Source organism: Crocuta crocuta, unplaced genomic scaffold (assembly GCF_008692635.1).
Source record: "Crocuta crocuta isolate KB4526 unplaced genomic scaffold, BGI_CrCroc_1.0 scaffold234, whole genome shotgun sequence".
NCBI classification, from domain to species: Eukaryota; Metazoa; Chordata; class Mammalia; order Carnivora; family Hyaenidae; genus Crocuta; species Crocuta crocuta.
The window spans coordinates 3183320-3204202 of NW_027529647.1; the positions used below are offsets into that span (position 1 = coordinate 3183320).

At 58.5% G+C, this 20883-nt stretch overlaps 1 protein-coding gene across 1 annotated transcript in view; it reads right to left on the reverse strand.

Annotated features, from left to right (window-relative positions):
* CRAMP1 (cramped chromatin regulator 1) overlaps positions 1-11848 on the reverse strand; it is a 43614-nt gene extending 31766 nt beyond the window's left edge. The window contains exons 1-5 of the mRNA XM_077762792.1: positions 11832-11848; positions 11207-11295; positions 10482-10675; positions 5324-5477; positions 669-752 (exon numbers count right to left, since the gene is read on the reverse strand). Of these exons, the coding sequence (XP_077618918.1) occupies positions 669-752; positions 5324-5477; positions 10482-10675; positions 11207-11295; positions 11832-11848 (538 nt within the window). The remainder of the gene's footprint in view (positions 1-668; positions 753-5323; positions 5478-10481; positions 10676-11206; positions 11296-11831) is intronic.
* Positions 11849-20883: the final 9035 nt, after the last annotated feature.

Here is a 20883-nt window from a genome sequence, read left to right on the forward strand (position 1 = left end):
CGCACGTGCGTGTGCGCGTGTGGGAGAATGGATGTGAGTGTGACGCGCAGCTGGGCTGGGAGGGCCCGACGAGGCACCAGCAGCACTGGGTCAGCTGAGCCGCAGGGTGGCAGGAAGAGCGACTGAGGTCCAAGCCCGGGGGATCCCGCTATGCCTGGGGCGGGGGGCGGTGACGGTAAGCAGCCCGAGGTTAGGGAGCAAGGTGCTTACAGGAGATCAAGGCCAGCGTCACGCAGAGTCAGACAGGCCAAGGGCACATGGGCTGAGACGTGGGCAGTGCCCACCAGAGGACGCGGGGAGGGCCAGGCTGGCATGTGCGAGCAATCAGTAAACGCCCGTCCCCCCGCCCCTCTGCTTCCTCCACGCCCCCGCCCAGCCACCCCTCTGGGCCTCAGGAGCGGCCCTATGGCAAGTGCTCTTCCCCGTGTGACGGAGGCCAGCGACACCCACAGAGACAAGTATGCCCCTCTCATCGGAGGTCTCACGGGGAGGCGAGGTCAGTTGCTAACCGCTCGGTGGCCCAGGAAGGCCCGAGCAGCCATCCGTCTAACGAGAATCTGGTTGCAAGGAAATGAACCCTGGCCACAAAGACCCAACAGGACAGGACAGCAGGCCTGGGGGGGAGCAGGTGCAGCACGTGCGGGAACCCCCTGGCGCCCCATACTCACAGCCCCCGACCTTCTTGCGCAGCTCGCCGTAGCAGATCAGACCGTACAGCTCCTGGGACGACTTCTTCAGCCCGCGGGAGAACACTGAAAGATGAAGGATGGACACAGCGTCAGAGGAGAGGACGCCCAGGCCGGGGTCGGCCAGCTCGCGGCACGGGAGGGGCGTGCGGGACGCCAACCCCGGGGAGTCAGAGCGGAGAGCACACAGGAACACAGGGACACTTCTCAAATTTGCAAAGTAAGGAGATAAACGAGAAGACCGGGAAGGAGCTAGAAGACGAGTGACGTCCAGGCAGCGCCGTGGGCCCCAGAAGAAACTGGGATGTCGGTGTGGCCGGCTTCCACAGAGGCAGGGGAGGTGGGGTGTGACCGTTCAGTCTGTCCCCCATCTCTCTCCGCACGCACACAATCCACCCGAGCTCTGCGTGAGGCCGGCAGCCCCACGATCAGGGGAGCCGCCTGCTGACCAACGCCCCCCACACCGGGCCCAGGGCCACGCGGGAGAGGAGCCGCGGCCCCTACGATTCCAAGTACTGACACCCACTCTCCCCCAGCTCCTGAGCAATCCCCCTTCGTGTGGAAGCAATGCATCCGGGGCAGAGGGCACACATCCCAGCCTGCCCACGAGGCCCCGGCCTTTGATATGAGCAGGCGGCTTCCAGAAGCTCTGGAAATGTCCGAAGACAGACTCAGGACAGAAAGCGTCCACCCCTCTTTCCTGCAGAACTGCTGCCTGGAGCCGTGCTGGCCCCACAGCACATGAAGAGGGCAGGCCCCAGTTGTGGGCACCCGCCTGGACCACCTCCCGCTGAGGTTGAGGGTGACACAGTGCTTCCATGTGATCCGAGTCCCACAGGAGCTGAACGTGGCCCCAGCAGTCACCTCGCAGAGCCGTGACCCGCGCACCTCAGTTCCACCACCCCCACGACTGCTCTCTCCAGCTTCCACTCAGAGACCCCTTTCCCAAGTGCCAACATCCCCCATGTGTGACTAAGCCACCAGGAAAGGAACCTGAAATACGCTAGCAAGGAGAAAACAAGACCTTGAGTAAACAGCCTAAAGCCAAGGTCCCAACCCCACAGAGGCCGGGAGGAGCTGGAGATGGCAGACACCACCACTCAGCCACTCCGGAGGTTCTTATGACCGACACCCACGGCCTCGCTACGTTCCCCTAGGGACTGCCACTCAGCACGCTTTAGGGTCCCCTGGGCAGCGGACGAACGAGCACGGGCCGTACTGACACAGGCGGTGACAGCCATGCAAGGGAACAAGGTTGTAACCCCTGCGACGACACAGGTGCGCCGAGAAAACCCGATGCTCGGTCAGGAGGCCACACGCGCAAGGCCACGTACCATTGGACCCTGTCTGTGGGAAGCGTCCAGAACAGCGGATCTGTGGCTGCCAGGGGCTGGGGGTGCAGGTGGCTGGGCAGTGCGGGGCCTGCCCTGAGCTGACTGCCTGGGTACACCACCAAGGGGCAGGCGGCCTCCACGGGCATGGGGAGCCCCTGGGATCAGCGCGAACCCCAGGTGGAGCCACCAGCTCCACAGAAGGAAGGCTCCTCTTGCGAGGCCGCCATCCTGAGACCCCAAGAAGCACACAGATCAGGTAAAGGACGGCGGGGACATGGGCCACACCGTACAGAAGGGACGTGTGCTGGGTCTAACCCTGGGGGGCTCGCTGTGGAATCAACACGTGGTGTGGGAGTGGGACCCGAGAGCTGTGGCTCGTCCGCCCCTCGGTCCAGAGTCAGGTAAAGAACCGAAGAGGAGTTATACCTGCTGGGACCAGGGGGTTCAGGAGGCCATCCAGGGGGAGGAAGTGACAAAAATACTTACAGAAAAGTAAGTGCCTCAACTCTTAGTGCCTCTCAAAACCAAACGAGAAACAGCCCAGTGTGTGTGGCACTGCATCTGCCCTGGGGGCCCGGGTGTCCCCGAGAGTGGCCGCTCTGGCCACGGTGTGGGCGGGGTGAAAGACCGTGTGCTTGCCAGTGGAGTCACCTCCTCCCTGTCCCTACCCTGCTCTCGCACCCACGGCAGCCTTCTCATCTGAAGACGGCTTTCCGGGGCCAGATACCGGGGACTGAGACCCCCCCCCATTTTGGAAGACTGAAAGCCACTAGAGAACAGAATGTGCAACAGAAAAATTAGAAGTACAAAAAAAAAGGAGACACAAGGAGCCAATGAACTACAATCGTTCCTGCTGCCGCCGGCAGGGAAGAGGTCTGTGAAGAGGCCACGTGTCACCAAGCCTTGGACTCAACAGGATCTGGACCGGGGCTGATGTTTCCAAATACTCTAGTGACCCAAGTGGCGCCCTCGGGCAGGGCCGAGCATGGCCATCGAACACACAGACACCGTGGGGACAACCTGGTCAACGATGACACGTGGCTGACTGGCCGCCACACACCCGCTAGCAGACAGTCTTCCATTACCGGTCACGTGGACGCCGAAAGCAAACGAACACGGTACTGGCCAGAGGGCTGCTGGCTGACGGGGGAGGTCACCGGGCACAGGAACGGGCAGGCCGGGAGAAGGCGCCGGGCCCGCCCAGCCCTTGGTGATCTGCTCTCCCCGTGGAGGCGCTGGGCTGGATGGGAGTCCCCGCATCTGGGAGCACTGGGTTGGGGGGGGTAGTCCTCCCACAGGCGGTACCCTGGCTTTGAGCCATAAACCCAGATGCACGCATCACCCGCGAGGGCCGGAGGGCGCTCCCGCGGCAGGAAACCCGAGCGCTCCGCTGGCCGGACAGCAGAGCGGCAGGGCCACACGCCGTGCAGGGCCGGGCACCACACGTGGGCCCTGGAGGGAAGGCAGACGTGCCACAAGCAGGACGAGACACCCACGAGGAGACGCGGCTTGTTTCATCTGTCGTGTGAGTCTACCCGAAGAAAGGATTCCTGAAAAAGGAGAGTACTGTGTGGACAGGGATGCTACATCACTTAAAAACACTAGAAGGATCTGCTGGTCTGAAAGGAAGGAAGTGTATTTGTCTGCAGCAATGTCGCTGAGCAGAGCGCACCCAGAGAAACCCCACAGAGGCCGGAAAGGCGGCCTGAAAGCGACACAGGAGGGAGGGAGGGTGAGCAGCTGTGTCAAGAAGACGGCGGGGGCGTGTGGAGGGAGGGCGCTGGCTCGGCTGGGGGACGGCTCCCCCACTTGCCGTCCAGTGGGCTCGGGCAAGCGTCTCCGGTCCGAACCCGGGTTCTCCCGTGTGCCCTCCGGATGGCGTCCTCAGCGCGCAGGGAGCGGGCCGGCGCTCAGGCCGCAGCGGGGCAGGGACGGAGCCCGGCCCGGCAGACACGGCCCTGCTGTGGACATGGCGATGTGAGGTGCAAATCAGGAAGGGCAGGGCCAACCGGGAAGAGCAGCGATGGTCTAGAACAGGACCACGGGGACCAGGCGGTGGGGACAGACACCAAAAGCTCTGAGGTACAGTCGGCAGGACTCTGGTGAGTGGCAGGTGTCCACAAAGATTCGAAGGGGAAAAAACTTCAAGGGGCAGAGTCAGGGGACTACCGTGACCGTCTGGAGCTTAGGCGCCCACACTGGCCAGTGGCAGTGAGAAAGGACTCCTCTAGGGAAGGGTTGGCCAACGCAGGCCAAATGCAGCCCGTGGCCTCCTTTCGGGAAGGAAGTGTTTGGGGGACACATCTGCCTTGCGTGGTCTACACAGCAGCTGAGAGCGCGCAGCGCAGCAGCTCTGATAACAACTCTAAACCCCACAGTCCATAAGGTTTGCCAGCTGGCCTTTTACAGAAACACATGCCTTGGATGACCCTTTCTAAGGCCAGAGGAGGAACCCCAGGTGCCGGCATCCCGACACACGGGGGACCCAGGGAGGAGGGGCAGATGGGTCACCCCCGACGACGCTGGCTCCCATGGGGCTAAGGTACACACCAAATGTGCCGGGCAAACGGCCCACACGTGGGGCCCACGTGGCAACATGGGAGTCCCCAAGGGCCAGCACAACAGGCTCACGGCAAAGGCCCAAAGTGGGAATGACCACAGCCATCAAGGTCGGCCCACGTGAGGATTCATACTGTTTACGCAGAAGGGTCAGAAACAAGTGGAGTCAGCAGATGCGGGTGTGTGGAGGGACGGAGCTACGAGTGACGCTGTGGAAGCGAAGAGTAACATCAAGAAGGGTGGAATCAGCGACCAAGTGCTGGCATGACACGTGGGGACGGAGAGGCTGGTCACAGTGGCTGCTCCGAGTGGGACGTCAGACCCACACTGGGCATCGATCCGGGTGTGTGAACTGAAGACAGGGCTTCCGAAGCCCGGCTTCAAACCCAGACATGAGCCTCGGGAGAGCCAGCCCTCCCCCACCAGGCCCTGTCCGACCCCCAGCCCAAGGAGCCACCACTGGGGAGAGGCCGGGCTGCACCCGTGGCCTGCCTCTCCTCATCCACCGTGGTGAGCTCCCCGCCCGGTGCGGGACACACACCCAGAGCATGAGGAGCACATTCCGCCTAACCGGCCGGTGATCACCAGGCCACCAGCAGCCGCAGCACCACAAGGCACGGAAACCCCCGGCGGCTCGGCCGCGCGAAGACAACGCCAGAGGGGGTGTGTGGCGGGTTGGCTGGAAACCAGCCCCTGCCAGCAGCCGCCGGGCCCCCCGCCCGCCCAGGAGCCTGGCACCCTCACCGTTGTCGAAGTCAATGTACTTGGTGATCTTGTGCCACGTGCGGTAGTAGAAGTGGCGGACCTGCTCCTTGTTCTTCACCATGCTCGCGGGCTTGCCCTTCTTCTTGTACTTGAGGGCGATGTTGTTCTGGATGGCCTCAAAGTCCTTCCCGTGCTGGAAAGCGAAGCGCACGTTAAAGGCGCAGAGGTTACAAAGCAGCCTCCCGTGCCGCATGGACATCCCCGGGGAAGCAGAAAGGGCAACGGAGGGCGTGGCGGTCAGGCGCATGGCCTTCACGGCCTCAGTTCAAGCTCGCCTCCCTAGAACCTTGGGGGGGGGTTTGTTTTTTCTGAAACCCCAAAGACATGCATGCAACCTTAGGATTTAACTCGAATAATGGATAAAGCAGCAACAGAAACTCAGGGATAAAACCATCATAGCACGGGGGCCAAGGAGGCAAGGACCCTGGGGCAGGAGCACACAATGCTCGTCCCTCGGATGAAAGGCGTGATGCCCAGTCCCCTGAACCAGGAAAGAAGATGGCGCCGTGAACACAATCAGGGGAGCACAGAACATGAGGACGGCGGATCCCAGAGCACCGTATACCTGGCTTCTGAAAACAATACATCAGGGGCACCTGGGAGCTCAGCCAGTTAAGCATCCGACTTCGGCTCAGGTCATGATCTCATTGTTCCTGGGTTCGAGCGCGGCATAGGGCTCGGTGCTGACAGCTCAGAGCCTGGAGCCTGCTTCAGATTCTGTCTCCCTCTCTCTCTGACCCGCCCCTGCTCACACAGTCTCTCTCTCTCAGAAATAAATAAAAAATTAAGAAAAACATTAAAAAATAAAGAAAAAATACATCAACCATCCAGAACTATCCTCAATGCTCTGGTCAAACAACACATACCCCATGCTCAAATGGGGGCAGCAAATACAAGCACTTACGAGAACCACAGAATACGCTCTGAATGCCTCTACGGGCCATCCTTCCTTCAACACCTTCATGCACCAGCTGAGTATTTCTGAGATTTCGGATTGGGACTGATGCCCCAGAGAACATGGTCACCACCAGCACGGATCAGGAGCTGCTGACGCCCCATTGAAGCTGAGGCAGTGAGGAGTCGTGGGGACGCCCAGAGGTCACAGCAGGCCGGCAGCACCAGGCACCCCCAGCACCCGTATCCTGGTTGCTAAATCCCACATCCCAAGAGAAACCAGGGCCTCTCGGAGAGAGGGGCAGGGAAAGTCCGAGTGAGGCTGGACTATCTTGCTGTGCACCCCAGGGCCTGGGGGTGCAACCCAGGAGGCAGCCTGAAGAGGCTCCCAGTAGCCAAATCTGCAACAATTCCGGCAACAAAACCAACAATGGCATCAACAGACTGTGACCGACAGACCAGCCTACGTATCCCTGAGTCCACAGAGATATAAAGATATTAGTGAATTCGTACCTAAATAGGGGAGCGGGAAAAGCTTTTTCTCACAGGATTTCCAACTAATGAGTGTGGGACAACACAGGCAGAAAATCGTGCCTGGGAAAACACTGTAATGACAGTCATTTCAGGTAAAAAGTGGCAAGAGTTGCTACAGTCGCTGGAAGAAAGAAGGAAAAACAAGATTTATTTATACAGTCCCGAAGTAAAAAAAGACAAGACTAGGGCCTGGCAGCTGCCACCCGAACGCAGTGATCGAGGGCCGCGCCACCAGGACAGGATGGAACACGTCACACGCTCTGGACAGGACGCACCCAGGACAGCCCACACTCCTGTGGATTCTCGGTGAAAAGGCAAAACGTACGCTTAGCCATCAGGACACCTCGGAGAAGCCCAGACCTGGGGACATTCCATAGCTCGCAGACCACAGGTCTGCACGAGCGGCCGGCTGTTGGGAGCCGGAATGGAGTGCTCCCGATGGAGGGCGCAGGAGTCATGCCCACTAGTGCGACGTGCGCCCCCGATCCAGAAAGGACACCAGTGGGAACACCAGCTAGACCCAATTAACACCTGCAGGTCAGTAAACGCTACGGTAACCAGGTGGCATCTCACTGTACCGGTCACACTGACGTTTCGTGAACGCCGGGAAAGGGCACGTGGAATTCGTTGTACCCTTCCTGCAATTTTTCCTCCAGGTCTGAAATTGTTGTAAAATGCAAAGTTAGGAAGCGTCTGGGTGGCTCAGTTGGTTAAGCGTCTGACTCGGGATTTTGGCTCAGGTCACGATCTCACGGTTCATGGGATGGAGCCCTGCGTCGCTCTGTGCTGACATCATGGAGCCTGCTTGGGAGTCTCTCTCTCCCTCTGCCCTCTGCCCCTCCCCTGCTTGCTCTCCTCTCTCTCAAAATAAATAAATAAGCATTTTTTTAAATGAAAAATTAAAGTTTAAAAAAGACCCTGTTCGCTGTTTAAACATCAGGTTGGGCACCTGGGTGGCTTAGTCAGGTAAGTGTCCCACTTCGGCTCCGGTCATGATCTCGCGTTTTGTGAGTTCGAGTCCTGAGCTCTGTGCTAACAGCTCAGAGCTGGGAACCTGCTCAGATTCTGTGTCCCCCTCTCTCTCTGCCCCTCCCCTCCTCGCGCGCAGCTAGCAGATAAAACGTGAAAAGAGTCTCCATCGCCTTCCTCTGGGAGCCCCACCCCCACAGGCCCCCTCAGCCTGACAGAGCTACAGGGGAGCGGGTGCAGGCGCCCTCTCGGTCTCCACGGCACGGCGGGAACTGACCCCAGGAGGCACGGCCTCAGGAAGAGTCTGGGACAGGCCCGAACCATCTGAGTCCTTCAGGAACTGTCCCAAGAGGGGAGGGTGGCGGGGGTGGCCAAGGCTCCATGCCATCACTGGAGTCGGTGCATCGGCCAGGCTTGAGACTGCCCCTTGCCATCCCTGTCGGTCATGACAGCGGCTCAGTCCCCACGCCGTTCTGCGCTCCGAGCTCGGTCTGCACCGCCGGAGGCACAGCTGTGTCCCGTGTGCGTCAACAAGGCTGCGATGACTCCCTGCACGGGAGCCCACACCCCCCCGTCCAAGCTGTTCTGTCCCGCCCCTGCTCATCAGCCCTACATCAAGCCCTCGCCGGAGTCCCGCCGAGCCCATGTCACACACAGGTCAGCAGTGAGGCATGCTCTCATGTGCTCCCTCTCATGCGCACACACACGCACGCACACATACGTGGGACGCACAATCCCAGCTGTGGAAAGCTTGGAGTGCCCAGAACAGTCAACTATTATGGTTAATTGAGTATCTCAGGAGCCCTCAAAACACCTACCTGGGGGAAGCGTACAACCAGAAAGCTGGCCAAAAAGAGGCACGGCCGGTCACTGGCCGGGAACCGAACCCACACTTTTTAATCAAGGAGTGTATCTTCCGCCAGAGTTCTGCGCCCCGGCAGCCAGATCCCTGCAGAGCTGCACTGCCCCACCCCCCACGAAGGTGGGGCTGCACCAAACCAGCTAAGGTTTCAGGTGATAGTCAGCTACACATTGGACGACAGTCCTCAGCTCCCCGGTCTTCTACACCTAACACACGACTTTAGGGAGGCGTAGTCTGGGGACCTGAGTGCACAAAACAAGCCTCTGCACCAGGCTCGGAAACCGTGCGAGGGGAGGGATGATCACACTTGGAGACGCGTGAAGGACTCTGCACCTACTGGAGCGAGCCTCAGATACACACTCTGTGACCTCCCTGGACCATGGGGTCCCTTGGCACAGACACGCCAGCTTCCTCCAACGGGGACAGCAGAACCGAAGCACCGCCCCCCGGGAGGAAGACGCGCAGCCACAGGAATGTTCTGACATCGGCATGGGGTTCTGGCTCCTCGTGTCTCTCATCTCTCCGTGGACACTCTGGGGCATCAGTCCCAAAGCCTGTCGGCCATGAGCCCTGTCTGCCTGGCTTGGGAAGGTTTTCCGTCAGTCCCGTGATTTCACTCTTAAAGGTCTAAGGCTCATCTAGTGAGTAAGCCACCCCTGACGTGGTGTCCCAACGAGGCTTCCACAATACGGAACATGCAGATGTTCACTGCAGCAGTATTTATCGCAGAGTCGGGAAGGAACCACGACAATCAGCATCACAAGGACAGTTAAACAGGGTGAGGGTTGGCTAGAGGGTACGCACGGAGATGCTGCAGGCCACTCCACGTCTGCTGTCCTGCTCAATTTGGTCACTGTAGTCAAAAACGGCCAGAAACCATGTACAAGTGAACGGGCATGGCTGTGTTCCAGTAAAACTTTATGTATGAAAACAGGCAGCAAGCACGCAAGCCAGTTTGTTCACACGTGGAGTAGAATACTTCTAGGCGTTAACAATACACTGAGCAAAAGAACTATAACATACCACAAAAAGGTGTTCGATATTGATAAAAAAAGAATGTCTGGGGGGCCTGGGTGGCTCAGTCAGATAAGCATCTGACTTCAGATCAGGTCAGGATCTCACGGTTCGTGGTTTCAAGCCCCACAACAGGCTCTGTGCGGACAGCTCGGAGCCTGGAGCTGCTTCAGATTCTGTGTCTCCCTCTCTCTCTGCCCCTCCCCACCTGGTACACATGCTCTCTCCTCCTCTCTCTCAAAATAAAATAAACATTAAAAAAAAGATTTAAAAAAAAATATGTCCACTGCAGTTGCAAATACTTGGGAAAGCAGGGGAGTGAAAACGGCCGGCAGGGAGTGAGGCAGTCTCTTAGGGCAGTGGATCAGGAGCGGCTTCTATTTTTAGGACTTTCCACTCTGTCCCAGGTCAGCTGTGACCTCTCTCAGGGTGGAGCTGCCTGCTCTGACTAGTGTGCAAGAGGGTCCCCTGTCCCTCCCCGTCAGGGACCAACCCGCCCGAGTCGGCCCACTGAGCGGCACAGGGAAGGCGCAGGGACAGGACACGGCTCTTCAGGAAAGAATGTTCCTGAGACAATGGAGAGAGTCTTGGAAGAGAAGGAACCCAACAGGGACACTTGCTAACAACCATCTCACTCGTACCAGCTTTTCGGGGCACATCGGGAGGCTGAAGAGCCGAGGTCAGAGGCTGAGGCCTGGGCCTCGGGGACCCTCGCCTGCAGCCCACCAGGGGCTCCCCGCTGAGCTGCTGAGCTAGTAGATCCGGCAGCCACGTGGCCGGCAAGGCAGAGGCGAACAGAGGGAAACACGGACGAAGAGGAGAGAGGCTGGCCGTGCCGGCCCCCCGTCCCGCCCCAGAGCTCACCTCGTACAGCCCCTCGAAGAAGGTGTTCTTGTCCTCGGTGCTCCATGACTCCCACTGCCGCCGGGCCTTCTTGCCTTCTTCCTTCTCACCGCCCGAGGACCCCAAGTTCCGGGAAGAGGAGCGGGAGCCCCCAGCAGGGGCGGCAGGGGCGGCCGCAGACCCATTTCCAGACGACGATCCGCCACCATCGGCTCCTTGGAGAGAAAGAACTATGTGTGATCCGTTCCAAAGGCTGCAGCGCTCAGGGACGCCCCAGGCACACGCATCAGGCGCCGGCACCACGCGGGAAGGCACCTGGGACCCACTGCTGGCCCAGTGGGGCTGTTCGCTGATGACCTCATCCTGGCCTGGCCTCTCTCCAATGTTTTTAGGGACAGAAAAAGAAGAGCATTTCTGTGGACCCACCGAGAGAGCACGACAGCGTCCCTGCCGGAGGCAGACCGCCCTTCGCCCCGTGACCTGAACACACACGTCATGTGTCACAGCGTCTCACTTTCCCAGATGTGTCTGGCATGAAGTAATTGTTGCCTTTCCAAACAAAAAACTTAAAATTCAAACTCAAGAAAACATTTAAGTGTGTGTGAAATACCACCTTCTCTTAGAATCCATGCTTCACAATGAAAATCATGTGATGCCTTTAAAAGAATCTTCAAAACACCTTAAGAGTCCTTTTCCTTGAACAATTTCAACCAACAAAATCTGACATTCGAGAGTGAGCGGACAACCTGGCAGGTGCTCTGCCAGCATCGGTGACAAGTCCCGGGGATCCGGGCCGCACGGGAAGAGCACGGGGAAGCGCGGCAGCTCCGCACTCCTGGGGGACGCAGGCAATCCGCAAGGGGCGAGAGTCACCGATAACGCCCGTTTATGACCTAACCCACTGCTCCCGCCCATCTGGCTCCTTCCTCAAAGGGAAGGGGAGCCCCAGCACATGCCTGTGATAACTGGACCCTCCCCCGGGGCCTGCGGGACCGCCAAGGGGGAGCAATCTTCAAACCCTCAGCGGCTGGGGACGGGTGTAAGACAAGACCGTAAAAACAAAAGTGCTGGGAAAGCAAAGGCGAAACAAACGATGAATATGGTCAAAAGCTTTCCCAGTGAGATGGTCATGAGCTTGTCCAGGAAGGCAGCCTCCGGCTCGCTCAGGCGCCCCGCCCCCCGAGGCTACGCCTTCCTCACCCCCTCAACAGGCATCCACCACTGGAACAGGGCGAAGACACGGAGGCTCACAGGAAAGCACAGGAAGTGCTGAGGCACCCCGCTGGAGAAACACGAGGCGTGGGGCAGGGGTGGCCTGACGGACGGGTCACTCCGCACCGACGTACCAGCCACACTGTCCACACAGCGCACCACGGGCTCCACGTCATGGTGCCGAAATAAAGAGCGCTTCCCACACGAGTCCGCTCCCAGAAAGCAGAATGCGTGGTCACATGCGCAGAAAGACCGCACAGCTACGCAGAAGGGGTGGATCCCCTCGGGGGAAAAGTGTGGAAAAGTTCAGGCACTTCAGAAGCTAACAAGGCTGCGCCCCAGAAACCGCCACTTGTCACCGCTGCTACCACGTGAGGCCCTATGCACACGGATTAATTAAAATTCAATAAAACACAAAACCCAGATCCTTGCTCACACCAGCCACGCTTCTAGCGGTCAATGTCCACAAATGGCTAGTGGCCCCCATGCTGAACAGCACAAACTCCTTCTACCAGCACAGGAAGTGCCCAAGCACACCATTAGAGGAGAAGACACGGTCAGGGTTTCCCAGCGCGGCCTGTGCTCCCACGGCCACCACAGAACCATCCCCCAGGGGCCTCCCTGCCACCCAGGGGGCTAAGGGTGCACCCAACACAGATCTGACTTGGTCCATTCCTCACCAAACCAAACCAGAGACGTGACCTGACAAATGAACCCAACATCCCCCGGGGTGACAGGTGGCGACCTTTGAGCACAGCTGCCGGGATGCCTGGCTTCACATCACTTCCTGGAGCGCCGGAGGCGCTTCTCCCACAAGGCCAAGGCCAGTCACCAATGCCCTGAAATCCAGGCGCCCGTGACTGATCCTGGAGCCTGTAATTCCGCAGGCACAGTGACCCGAGGAAGGGCTGCTGTCCTGCTGCACCACCCACAACAAAGGGATCCAGGGTCCTTTTCTGACTTCTGATGAAATCCTCGCTTCACTCTTTCCACAACAAGAGCCACCTGTCCAGCAGCCCCGTAAGTGCCCCTGGGCTGCCCGCTCCGCCGGCCCACGCTGAGGCTGCACGTGCTAGCAAGTTACACGTGCTCTCTGCAAGTGACGCCGCAGTGGCCCACCAGCACGTGCAATGGTCCCGATCACAGCACCAGGAAGATCGCAGACAAGTCGAGCGAACCCTGAAGACAAACGGACGGGAGCACTTCCAAGCGGGAAGGAACCTCAGGGACAGAGCGCACCATCATTCGAGAGCTAGAATGCTTTGTAAAAGTAATGCAGAACCACAGAAATTCAGGGGCGCCTGGGGGGCTCAGTCAGTTAAGCATCCGACTTCGGCTCAGGTCACGATCTCATGGTTCGTAGGTTCGAGCCCCGTGTCGGGCTCTGTGCTGATAGCCAGCTCAGAGCTGGAGCTGCTTCTGATTCTGTGTCTCCCTCTCTCTTTGACCCTCCCCTGCTCATGGTCTCTCTCTCTCTCAGAAATAAATTAAAAATAAAAGAACCACAGAAATTCAGTGTCGAAAGGGGACATGCTGGGCGGACCCATCCCCGAACTGCAGCTGGGGCGGATGGCTCAGGCAGAAATCAGCAAGGCGCGGAGCAGAGACACCGTGGCAGGCCGTGACACCAGGGCCCCAGGAGACCCCATCACCAGTGCAGGAACATTCCGACGGCAACAGCGATGCCTCAAGGGGGAGACCGAAGCCGGCAAGGACAGAGAAGGAGTGGCCGCAGGGGGACGAGCAGACCCGGTGGGTATGGGGGCTTTCTCGGGGCTAGGAGCAAGTGCAAGCAGACGACCAAAGTCAGAGGGTGAGCAAGAGTCCATGTGATGAGAAGTCAGCACCCAAGAAACCTCGATGGAGGGGTGCCCAGGTGGCTCAGTCGATTTGAGCATCCAGCTTCGGCTCAGGTTACGATCTCCCAGTTCGTGGGTTCAGGTCCCACATCAGGCTCCATGCTAATGGTGTGGAGTCGGCTTGGGATTGTCTCTCTACCTCTCTCTGCCCTCCCCTACTCATGCCTTCTCTCTCTCAAAAATAAACTGGGGAAAGAAAAGAAACCTGGAGGAAAATGATGCACAAGAGAGGACCCCAGCAGCGAGGCGGGTGAAGGCAGGAATGGGGTCTGACCCTTCTGTGCCCAAGCCTGGCACCGGGCATCACACGCAGATGTTCGACGAGAACTGGGGCACCGCAGGAGAGCAAGTCAGGGGCCCCTGCCCGAACAGAAGCCCGTGCCTCCCGAACAGAGCCCGCCTTCCCTCTCAACCTGCTTCTGTGTCCCAGTCTTCCAGCTGCCCGGGCGCTGCCCAGCCTCTCCCGTTCCCAGGCCGGCTCTGTACCACCCAAGGAAGACAACTTTCACAGCCTCCTCCCTGGTTTCCAAATCAACCCCAGCCACGGCCTGTTCTCCAGAGCGTGCACTTGATGGATGCAGATGCATGGCCGTGCTCTGCCTTCGTGGGGGCCGCTCCCCACCCTGACGAGCGAGGCCGTCTGCCTGCTGCATGCCCCCCTCCCCCGGCTTCTCTGCAGGAGCCCAGGAGCACCGTCACCCACGCCGCTCACACCACCGGGACCGGGGAAAAGATGCCCACCTTCCGAATGGGTTCACTGAGGTACAGGGGCAGTGGCCTGGTGGGCGCACCACGTGGCTGCTTGGACAAGAAAGGAAGCGTGGATTTCTACAACACCTTTAAAGCATATTCGAATGCTCTGCCCCTTTCTGTCTTCACAGTGTGCAGTTATTATCCACGTTTCAGACACGGAGAAACTGAGACTCTGACAGCACGAAAGCCCCAAGGCTCCGGGCAGCTAAAACCAAGCCTCTTACTCCAGAGCCGGGGCGCTCCTCCCGAGCCACACGACACCGTGGTGGCTGCCACCCGCGTCCCAGCTGCCCCTGCACTGCTACTGCACACCAAGCCGGAAAATCCATGGGTTGGAGGATGGAGGGCACTTGGCCTCGACACCTCCCCTTCAGTCTGCGACCGGTAAAGGAAACTGACAGGTTCGAGGACTTGCCCAAGTTACACAGTTAGTACGTGGCAGGAGTTAGGACTCGGGAGCATGCCTACTTCTAAGACCAAACGCAGGTGACTTAACGCAGGGAAGATACAGAAGATTCAACAACTCACTATCCTGCAGGTCTCCCCTGGAGTCTGGGGAGCTTCCTTCCAAAGGTCAGGACGGTTAGCGTAGACACGGACAGGGGCCCACACTGTGAGGTGCTGAGTGACATCCCTCTGTGGGGAGGCGGGCCTGCCTGCACATGGTCCACCCCCAGCTAGGAAGACGTGCCAGCGTCAGCCAATACACATGCATCTCCAGGCACGTGAAGGCTTCCTCGTGGCCTGGGTCTGCGGTAGAGGGACAGGGGCCTTCCACAGGCCAAGCATGGCACATGGCGCTCCGTTCACCTGGCTCCTGCCCACGGTGGCCACGGTGAGCTCCACGCTGTCATCGTCAAAACTTTTTTTTTTTTTTTAATTTATCTGTTTGCTTTGAGAGACAGAGAGCCAGCAGGGGAGGGTTAGAGAGAGAGGAAGACAGAAGATCCCAAGCAGGCTCCGAGCTGTTAGCAGAGAGCCTGAAGTGGGGCTAGAACTCCCGAACCATGAGATCATGACCTGAGCCAAAGTCAGTGCTTAAACGACTGAGCCACCCAGGCGTCCCAAACACTGCACCTGATTCTATTAAACATCACCTACTGCCTCACACTGGACACAAGCCTCCGTGAGCAGTGACAATCTCATCATTTCCCCTCCTCCCTGACAGTATGAAGGACAGGGAATTTGGGGTATGCGTGGCCATGTCTCAACCGGCCTTCTGGGGCCTGGCCCAAGAGCCTGAGAAGGGACAACACGAGTGACCCCAGAGCAGATGAAAAGCAAACCGCGGGTGCACGAGTGGCAGGCACACCCGCAGGGGAGGGGCGCCCTGACCACTCCCTGTGCAGGGCTCCCCCAGAGGCAAGGGCCAGGCAGAGCTCACAAATACAGAGCTCCACTGCCATCAGGAAACCTACCTTCCAGAATGCTCTCTTGAAGCAAAGAGGACCCAAATCCAGGCTGCCAGCTGACCCCTTTATCCCTTAACATGAAGGCTGAGGTGGCTTCCTCCACTACCTCACCCAACCCATTTTGAAAGTAAGGAACCTAACGTATGGGCGCATCAAGGGACTTTCCCTGTGTCCCACAGCAGCTCCAGGGGCAGAAGCCGGGCGTCCTGACCGCCGGCTCAGCCCTCTTCCCAGCACAGTACTCATCTCGCACAGGCTGGCCCCATCAGGGCGGCACAGCTCACGTGACGTCTTCTGAAGACACCTGCAAGCTACAAGCAGCCCGCAGTTTACGCGAAACATAAATAAGTTCTGTCCAGGGATTGAGTCCCGAGCACGAACACAGAGGACCCAGGTGACACTGCCCAACTGTGGAGTCAGCAATCCCCCCCTCCCCCTGCCACGAGCTCGTCCCCAGCTGCTCCCAGGCAGGGGAGCAGGGGAGGGGGCAGGGCAGCAGCGGAAGGCGAGAGTGTACTCTGCACCCACCTCAACTGCCCCGACAGGGCAGGCAGCAGCTCGGGAGCGTTCCTGGGGCCTCGGTCACCACCTCCCAACAGGTGACACCTGCCCGCATCCACCTGTCCGGCCTCTCTCTCTTTAGCTCCCTAACCTCAAAACTGACCACATTTCCGGTAACACAGGGTCGAGGGATCTGTGACGACCTACAATGCGGCTTAGCGGCAATGCTCACTGCAGGGAGCAGGCCCCGGCCTTACCCTGCTCACAATCACACCCAGGCTCCGAGGGAGAGAGCGGTTTGCTCAGCACTACCGCACCACAAACTGGCCAAGGCGGGGCAGGGCCTCGGGGGCTCTGCGTCCTGGACCAGGTTCCTGCAGATACGTGAACTCTGGCTTTCAGTCTCAAACGCATCCTTGGGTCCCTCCGGCCGTGGTGGCGGGGCAGGAGGGACGTGTGCGTTGGCATCAAGCGCATCTGCCGGTGTCTGGCTCGCAGCTGACCTTCCGCTAAGGTGGAGCACATTATTCAAACAGCAAACTTCACTTTCTGCGCCCACTAAAAACTGACATGACAGATACAAGACGGCCGGCACCGAGGGGCTAAATCCCGCCCTTCAAAGCTCAAAAAGAACTAGAGGCAGAATTGTACTAGAAAAAGTTACAACTCACTGCCGTCGACACAAGAGCGTCCTCTTAGGAAGAAGGAAAACAGCGGCGGGAGGCAGGGTGGGAGCAGCGCAAGGCGGACTTCCTCTCCCCCACAGGACTGCTCCCGGCTCACCGCCAGCTGCACACGCCTGTCTGCAAGCGAGCGGCCAGAGACCCACCGACAACCAGACGAACAGAAATGTGGTTTTGAAGGAAAACAACCTAAAACATGCCAGGGCTGTTCAATTCCTCATGGATCTGCGCTCAGCACCGCAGGTGGAGACTTCCCCAGGCTGTGAGACCAATGCCCCTCTCCGAAAAGTCCGTGAAGGCCACGGGGCACACGGTCACACCCTGCCCTTTGCTGGCTGCTGATGGACATGCTGAGCGAGCAGAGGCGCCCGAGACATGAGGCGGCGGGTGTCCCGGGCACAGTGAAGTGCGGAGCCGAGATCAGGCCCCGCAGGAAACTCCAGGCTCCACCTTGTCTGTGAGGCAAAGCAGACCCGCTTCCTACCCCTCTCATAAAAGTCACCGCTAGGGTTGAACCTCACTGTCTACTCCAGGAAATAACTACTCGCTAACGTACAAACACACGTACGGCATGACAGGCGCAAATCCTACCAAACTTCCATTTTCCTCGCATAAAGTGGTCACTGCTCCGAGCCACGCGTGTGCCGATGACGTGCTGGGAGGCTGCTCCAGGGGCCCCTGTCCATCCGAGCCACGCTCATCTGTGCGAACAAAAGCCAGCCCCCCCCTCCACTGCCTGCCGGCCCAGAGTCTAACCGCATACCGCCACCCGTGGTGCCGCTCCGCCTCAGGCACAGCCGGCCATTCACGGGTGACCCAGGACTTTCACTCCACCCCGCTTCACGTGAGCAGCTGCCGTTCTGCGTCTCTCTCTGGCGGATTCAAAGAGTCACACAAGCAGACAAAAGGTCAGAGGGCGAATCTGGCAAAGCCCTGTGCTCCGCGAGAGCTTCTAAAGCCACAAACCGCTGAAGGCATCCCAGGTGCTGACTTAGATACACCTGTAACTAGGAGCCAAAAAGCTACTTGCAAAATAAATACAGCAAATTAACCTTTTCCTAATTGGCTGGCAACTTTCACACCAACGTGAATGCGAGTGACCCATGGTTTAATTTCTGAAACACATTAAATTATCGCACGCTCACAACTCTAAGTTGACTTAAATCCAGCCTTTGCCAATAAAATAAACTAAAACAGGTAAGACCAGGAGGATTTCAGAGGCCTCCTCGGGTGAGGACGAGGCAGAGCTCAGTCGAATCGCCCACATCTGGCACAGGTCTCCAAAGCGGGGTCTTTCTCTGTTGGTTTCTGAAATCTTCCCTTCTTAAAATGATCAGAGCTATCTAGCAAATTCAAATTACCATTTCCCAAGGAACTAAATAAAAGACTCTCTTCCCTATGAAACTCCCTGGAACTCTGTTCCATTTGCCATCCATAACAGTGCCGCAGATTGGGCCTCGACCAAAAAGCATGGTAAGAGCAGCTCTCCTGCGCGGCTAAGGAGAGACGCTCAGACGCGGAGAAAAGGAGTTCACAACGGAGAAGGAACACGTCAGCGGTGGCGCCAGCACCGCGGCTCTCCTCTGGTTCTGGAAGGGGCCCTAGCAAAGCGGCACCGCTGCCATCAGGTCAGAGCGCAGGGCTGACACCGCGGACACCGCGGACGTTACCTGCTCTCCCCAGGCGGCAGATGCTCTGGCTACCTCCCGCCCTAGGGGACAGCCTTTGCGTGGCACCCGGGGAAACCCTGGTGGCAAGTCTAAGGGCTGCAGCTCCACGTCCTCAGTACTGTTGCGCCCACACTACTATAGACAGGGAGCCGCGGGCCCAAGTCAGACCCTGCCATCGGTCACTTCTGGCTTCTCCTCAAAGGAGTTTCAAAAGCCCCCTCTTTTGTTGTAGGTGCGCCAGCTCTCGTCCAGGAAGGAGATACAGCAGCATTGCTCTTTCCTTTCCCAACTATTGTCCGCGGCTTAAAATAGCCCACCGAGTAAGTCACCGACACCCCTTCAAAAGGAAAACCCCCTCCAAGAACCCATCGTGCGTGCCCAGAAGGCATACTTACTGCCTCTTCCCGGAGTTTCTGCACCGAGAGCAACAGCCTCTTCGGAGGAGAAAGGGGGCACGTCCCCTCCACGGTGCCGCCGAAGTACGCGGTAGCGCGCTTGGGGACGCGGGCGGGGGTCCCTCTGCAGCCCCCCTCCCCCCCTAGGGCCCGGGGGCACACCCTGGAGGGTCCCGTACCTTTTNCGGATCCACCCCGCCAGGGGAGAGGCGCGGGCTCGCCTGCGTGCACAGGGGACTCCATGGTGGCCCGCGGCTGCCGGTCCGCCTGCTTATTTTAAAACACACGTAAAGAATAATAAGCTCGGGGTTTCTGGGAATCTTGCTTCTCGGGGTGGGATGTGTGTGTGTGCCGCCAACGAGATTTACGAATTAAAAATGCTCTGACAACAAAGGAGCCTGTGTCGTGGAACAGGCTGGAGCTACTCGTGAAAGTGACACCAGACGTGTCCAGATCCAAAGGCAAGAATGGGCAGAGGATGGGGCTGTGTGAAAATTCTTGATAACCGTTGATAAAGCCCTTGCGTTAACTTTGTTACCCGCAGCAGTGGGAAATATCAGCGACAGAACTCGGGGACTCCAAAAATGTTTGCAAACCCAAGAAACAGGTCCCCTCAAAAATTAAGTCAGTAAACCGAGTAGTGTCAACATTATGAGCCCCAGAACGGTCAGAAATGTGTGCCTGTGATAAAGCAAGAAAGAAGAATATTAGATTCCTCAACAGGTGTTGAAACTATGCCCGAACTGTGTTTGACATCCTCAACACAACCACTCAGAATGCAAACGCTTGGGCTCAGAAGGGAAAAGAGGGCGAGGCATCCAGGCTACTGGTGAAATACAGAAATAGGGGCAAGGGGCTCTCGCTGAAAGTTCTGGAAAGGAGAAAAAATCGTAAAAAAATCATGGTAACACCTACTACCACTCTCACGTATTCTGTCACAAAAGGATGTGTTAACAGTTTTCATCTGATGCAATTGGTCTTGCAAAGTATTCTAATTTAACTAATGCTAGTTAAGAACAAACAAAAAACCCTGCCAAAGAATAAAACCGTACAGGACAAACACCCAAACTTTTTAGACGACTTCACTGCATAGGACTTACGACGACTCGTTTCTCAACCTATCGTTCCTTTAAAAACCTGGAAATATCCCCCAAAGGGCCTTTCTCCGGGCTAGAACGTGTGGCAACCTACTCCCAGGGACCTATTATCCCCAAAACTACCCACGGTCAGGCAGGACCCAGGCGGGGCACACACCGGCCACAACACGACAGACTTGCCTATGTGTCTGGCCGAATACCGGGAAGACCCGATACTGAACACCGAAGGGCACGGCTCTGCACAACCAAAAGGATATTGTCACACTTCAGAGTTTTCCCCTACAGGAAAAGGAAACCACGGGGATGGAATCCTTTTACCGAAAACCTCCAACGCTACTTCCTGACCGTGCGCAGAGGTGGAATCACCTCAGGCGAAAAATCCCGGCTCGACACCGTTTTGTCAGGTTTCGGGAAGGAAAAAGCAAAAGCTTCCCTCTCGGGCCGATTTCTGGCTGCACGCAAGGAGCGCTGTCACCGCGCCACTCCCCGGCCCGGACTCCGCCGGGCCACCCCGACGGTGCACCGCGTGCCTAAGCACCGCCTCGAGGGCACAGGCCGCTTCTCCCGCAGCCCCGCTCCGCCCGGGGCCCGGGCCTCGCCATGACAGGCTGTTGGGGAGGCCCACCCCTCCCGAGACCCGACCCTCGGTCACCTTCTTCATCAACGCCTCGCAGCGGCCTGGCTTCGCGGGCTCCCCGGGGGCCTCCCGGGCGCCCGCAGAACCGGCCGGGCCGGGCAGCCCCGGCCCCCGAGCGCCGGCTGCACAGAAGCCGCGACGTCGATGTGGTCCTCCCGCCTGGGAAGCGGTTGCCCAGGGGCCCTCGCCCCGGCACGTCCCCTC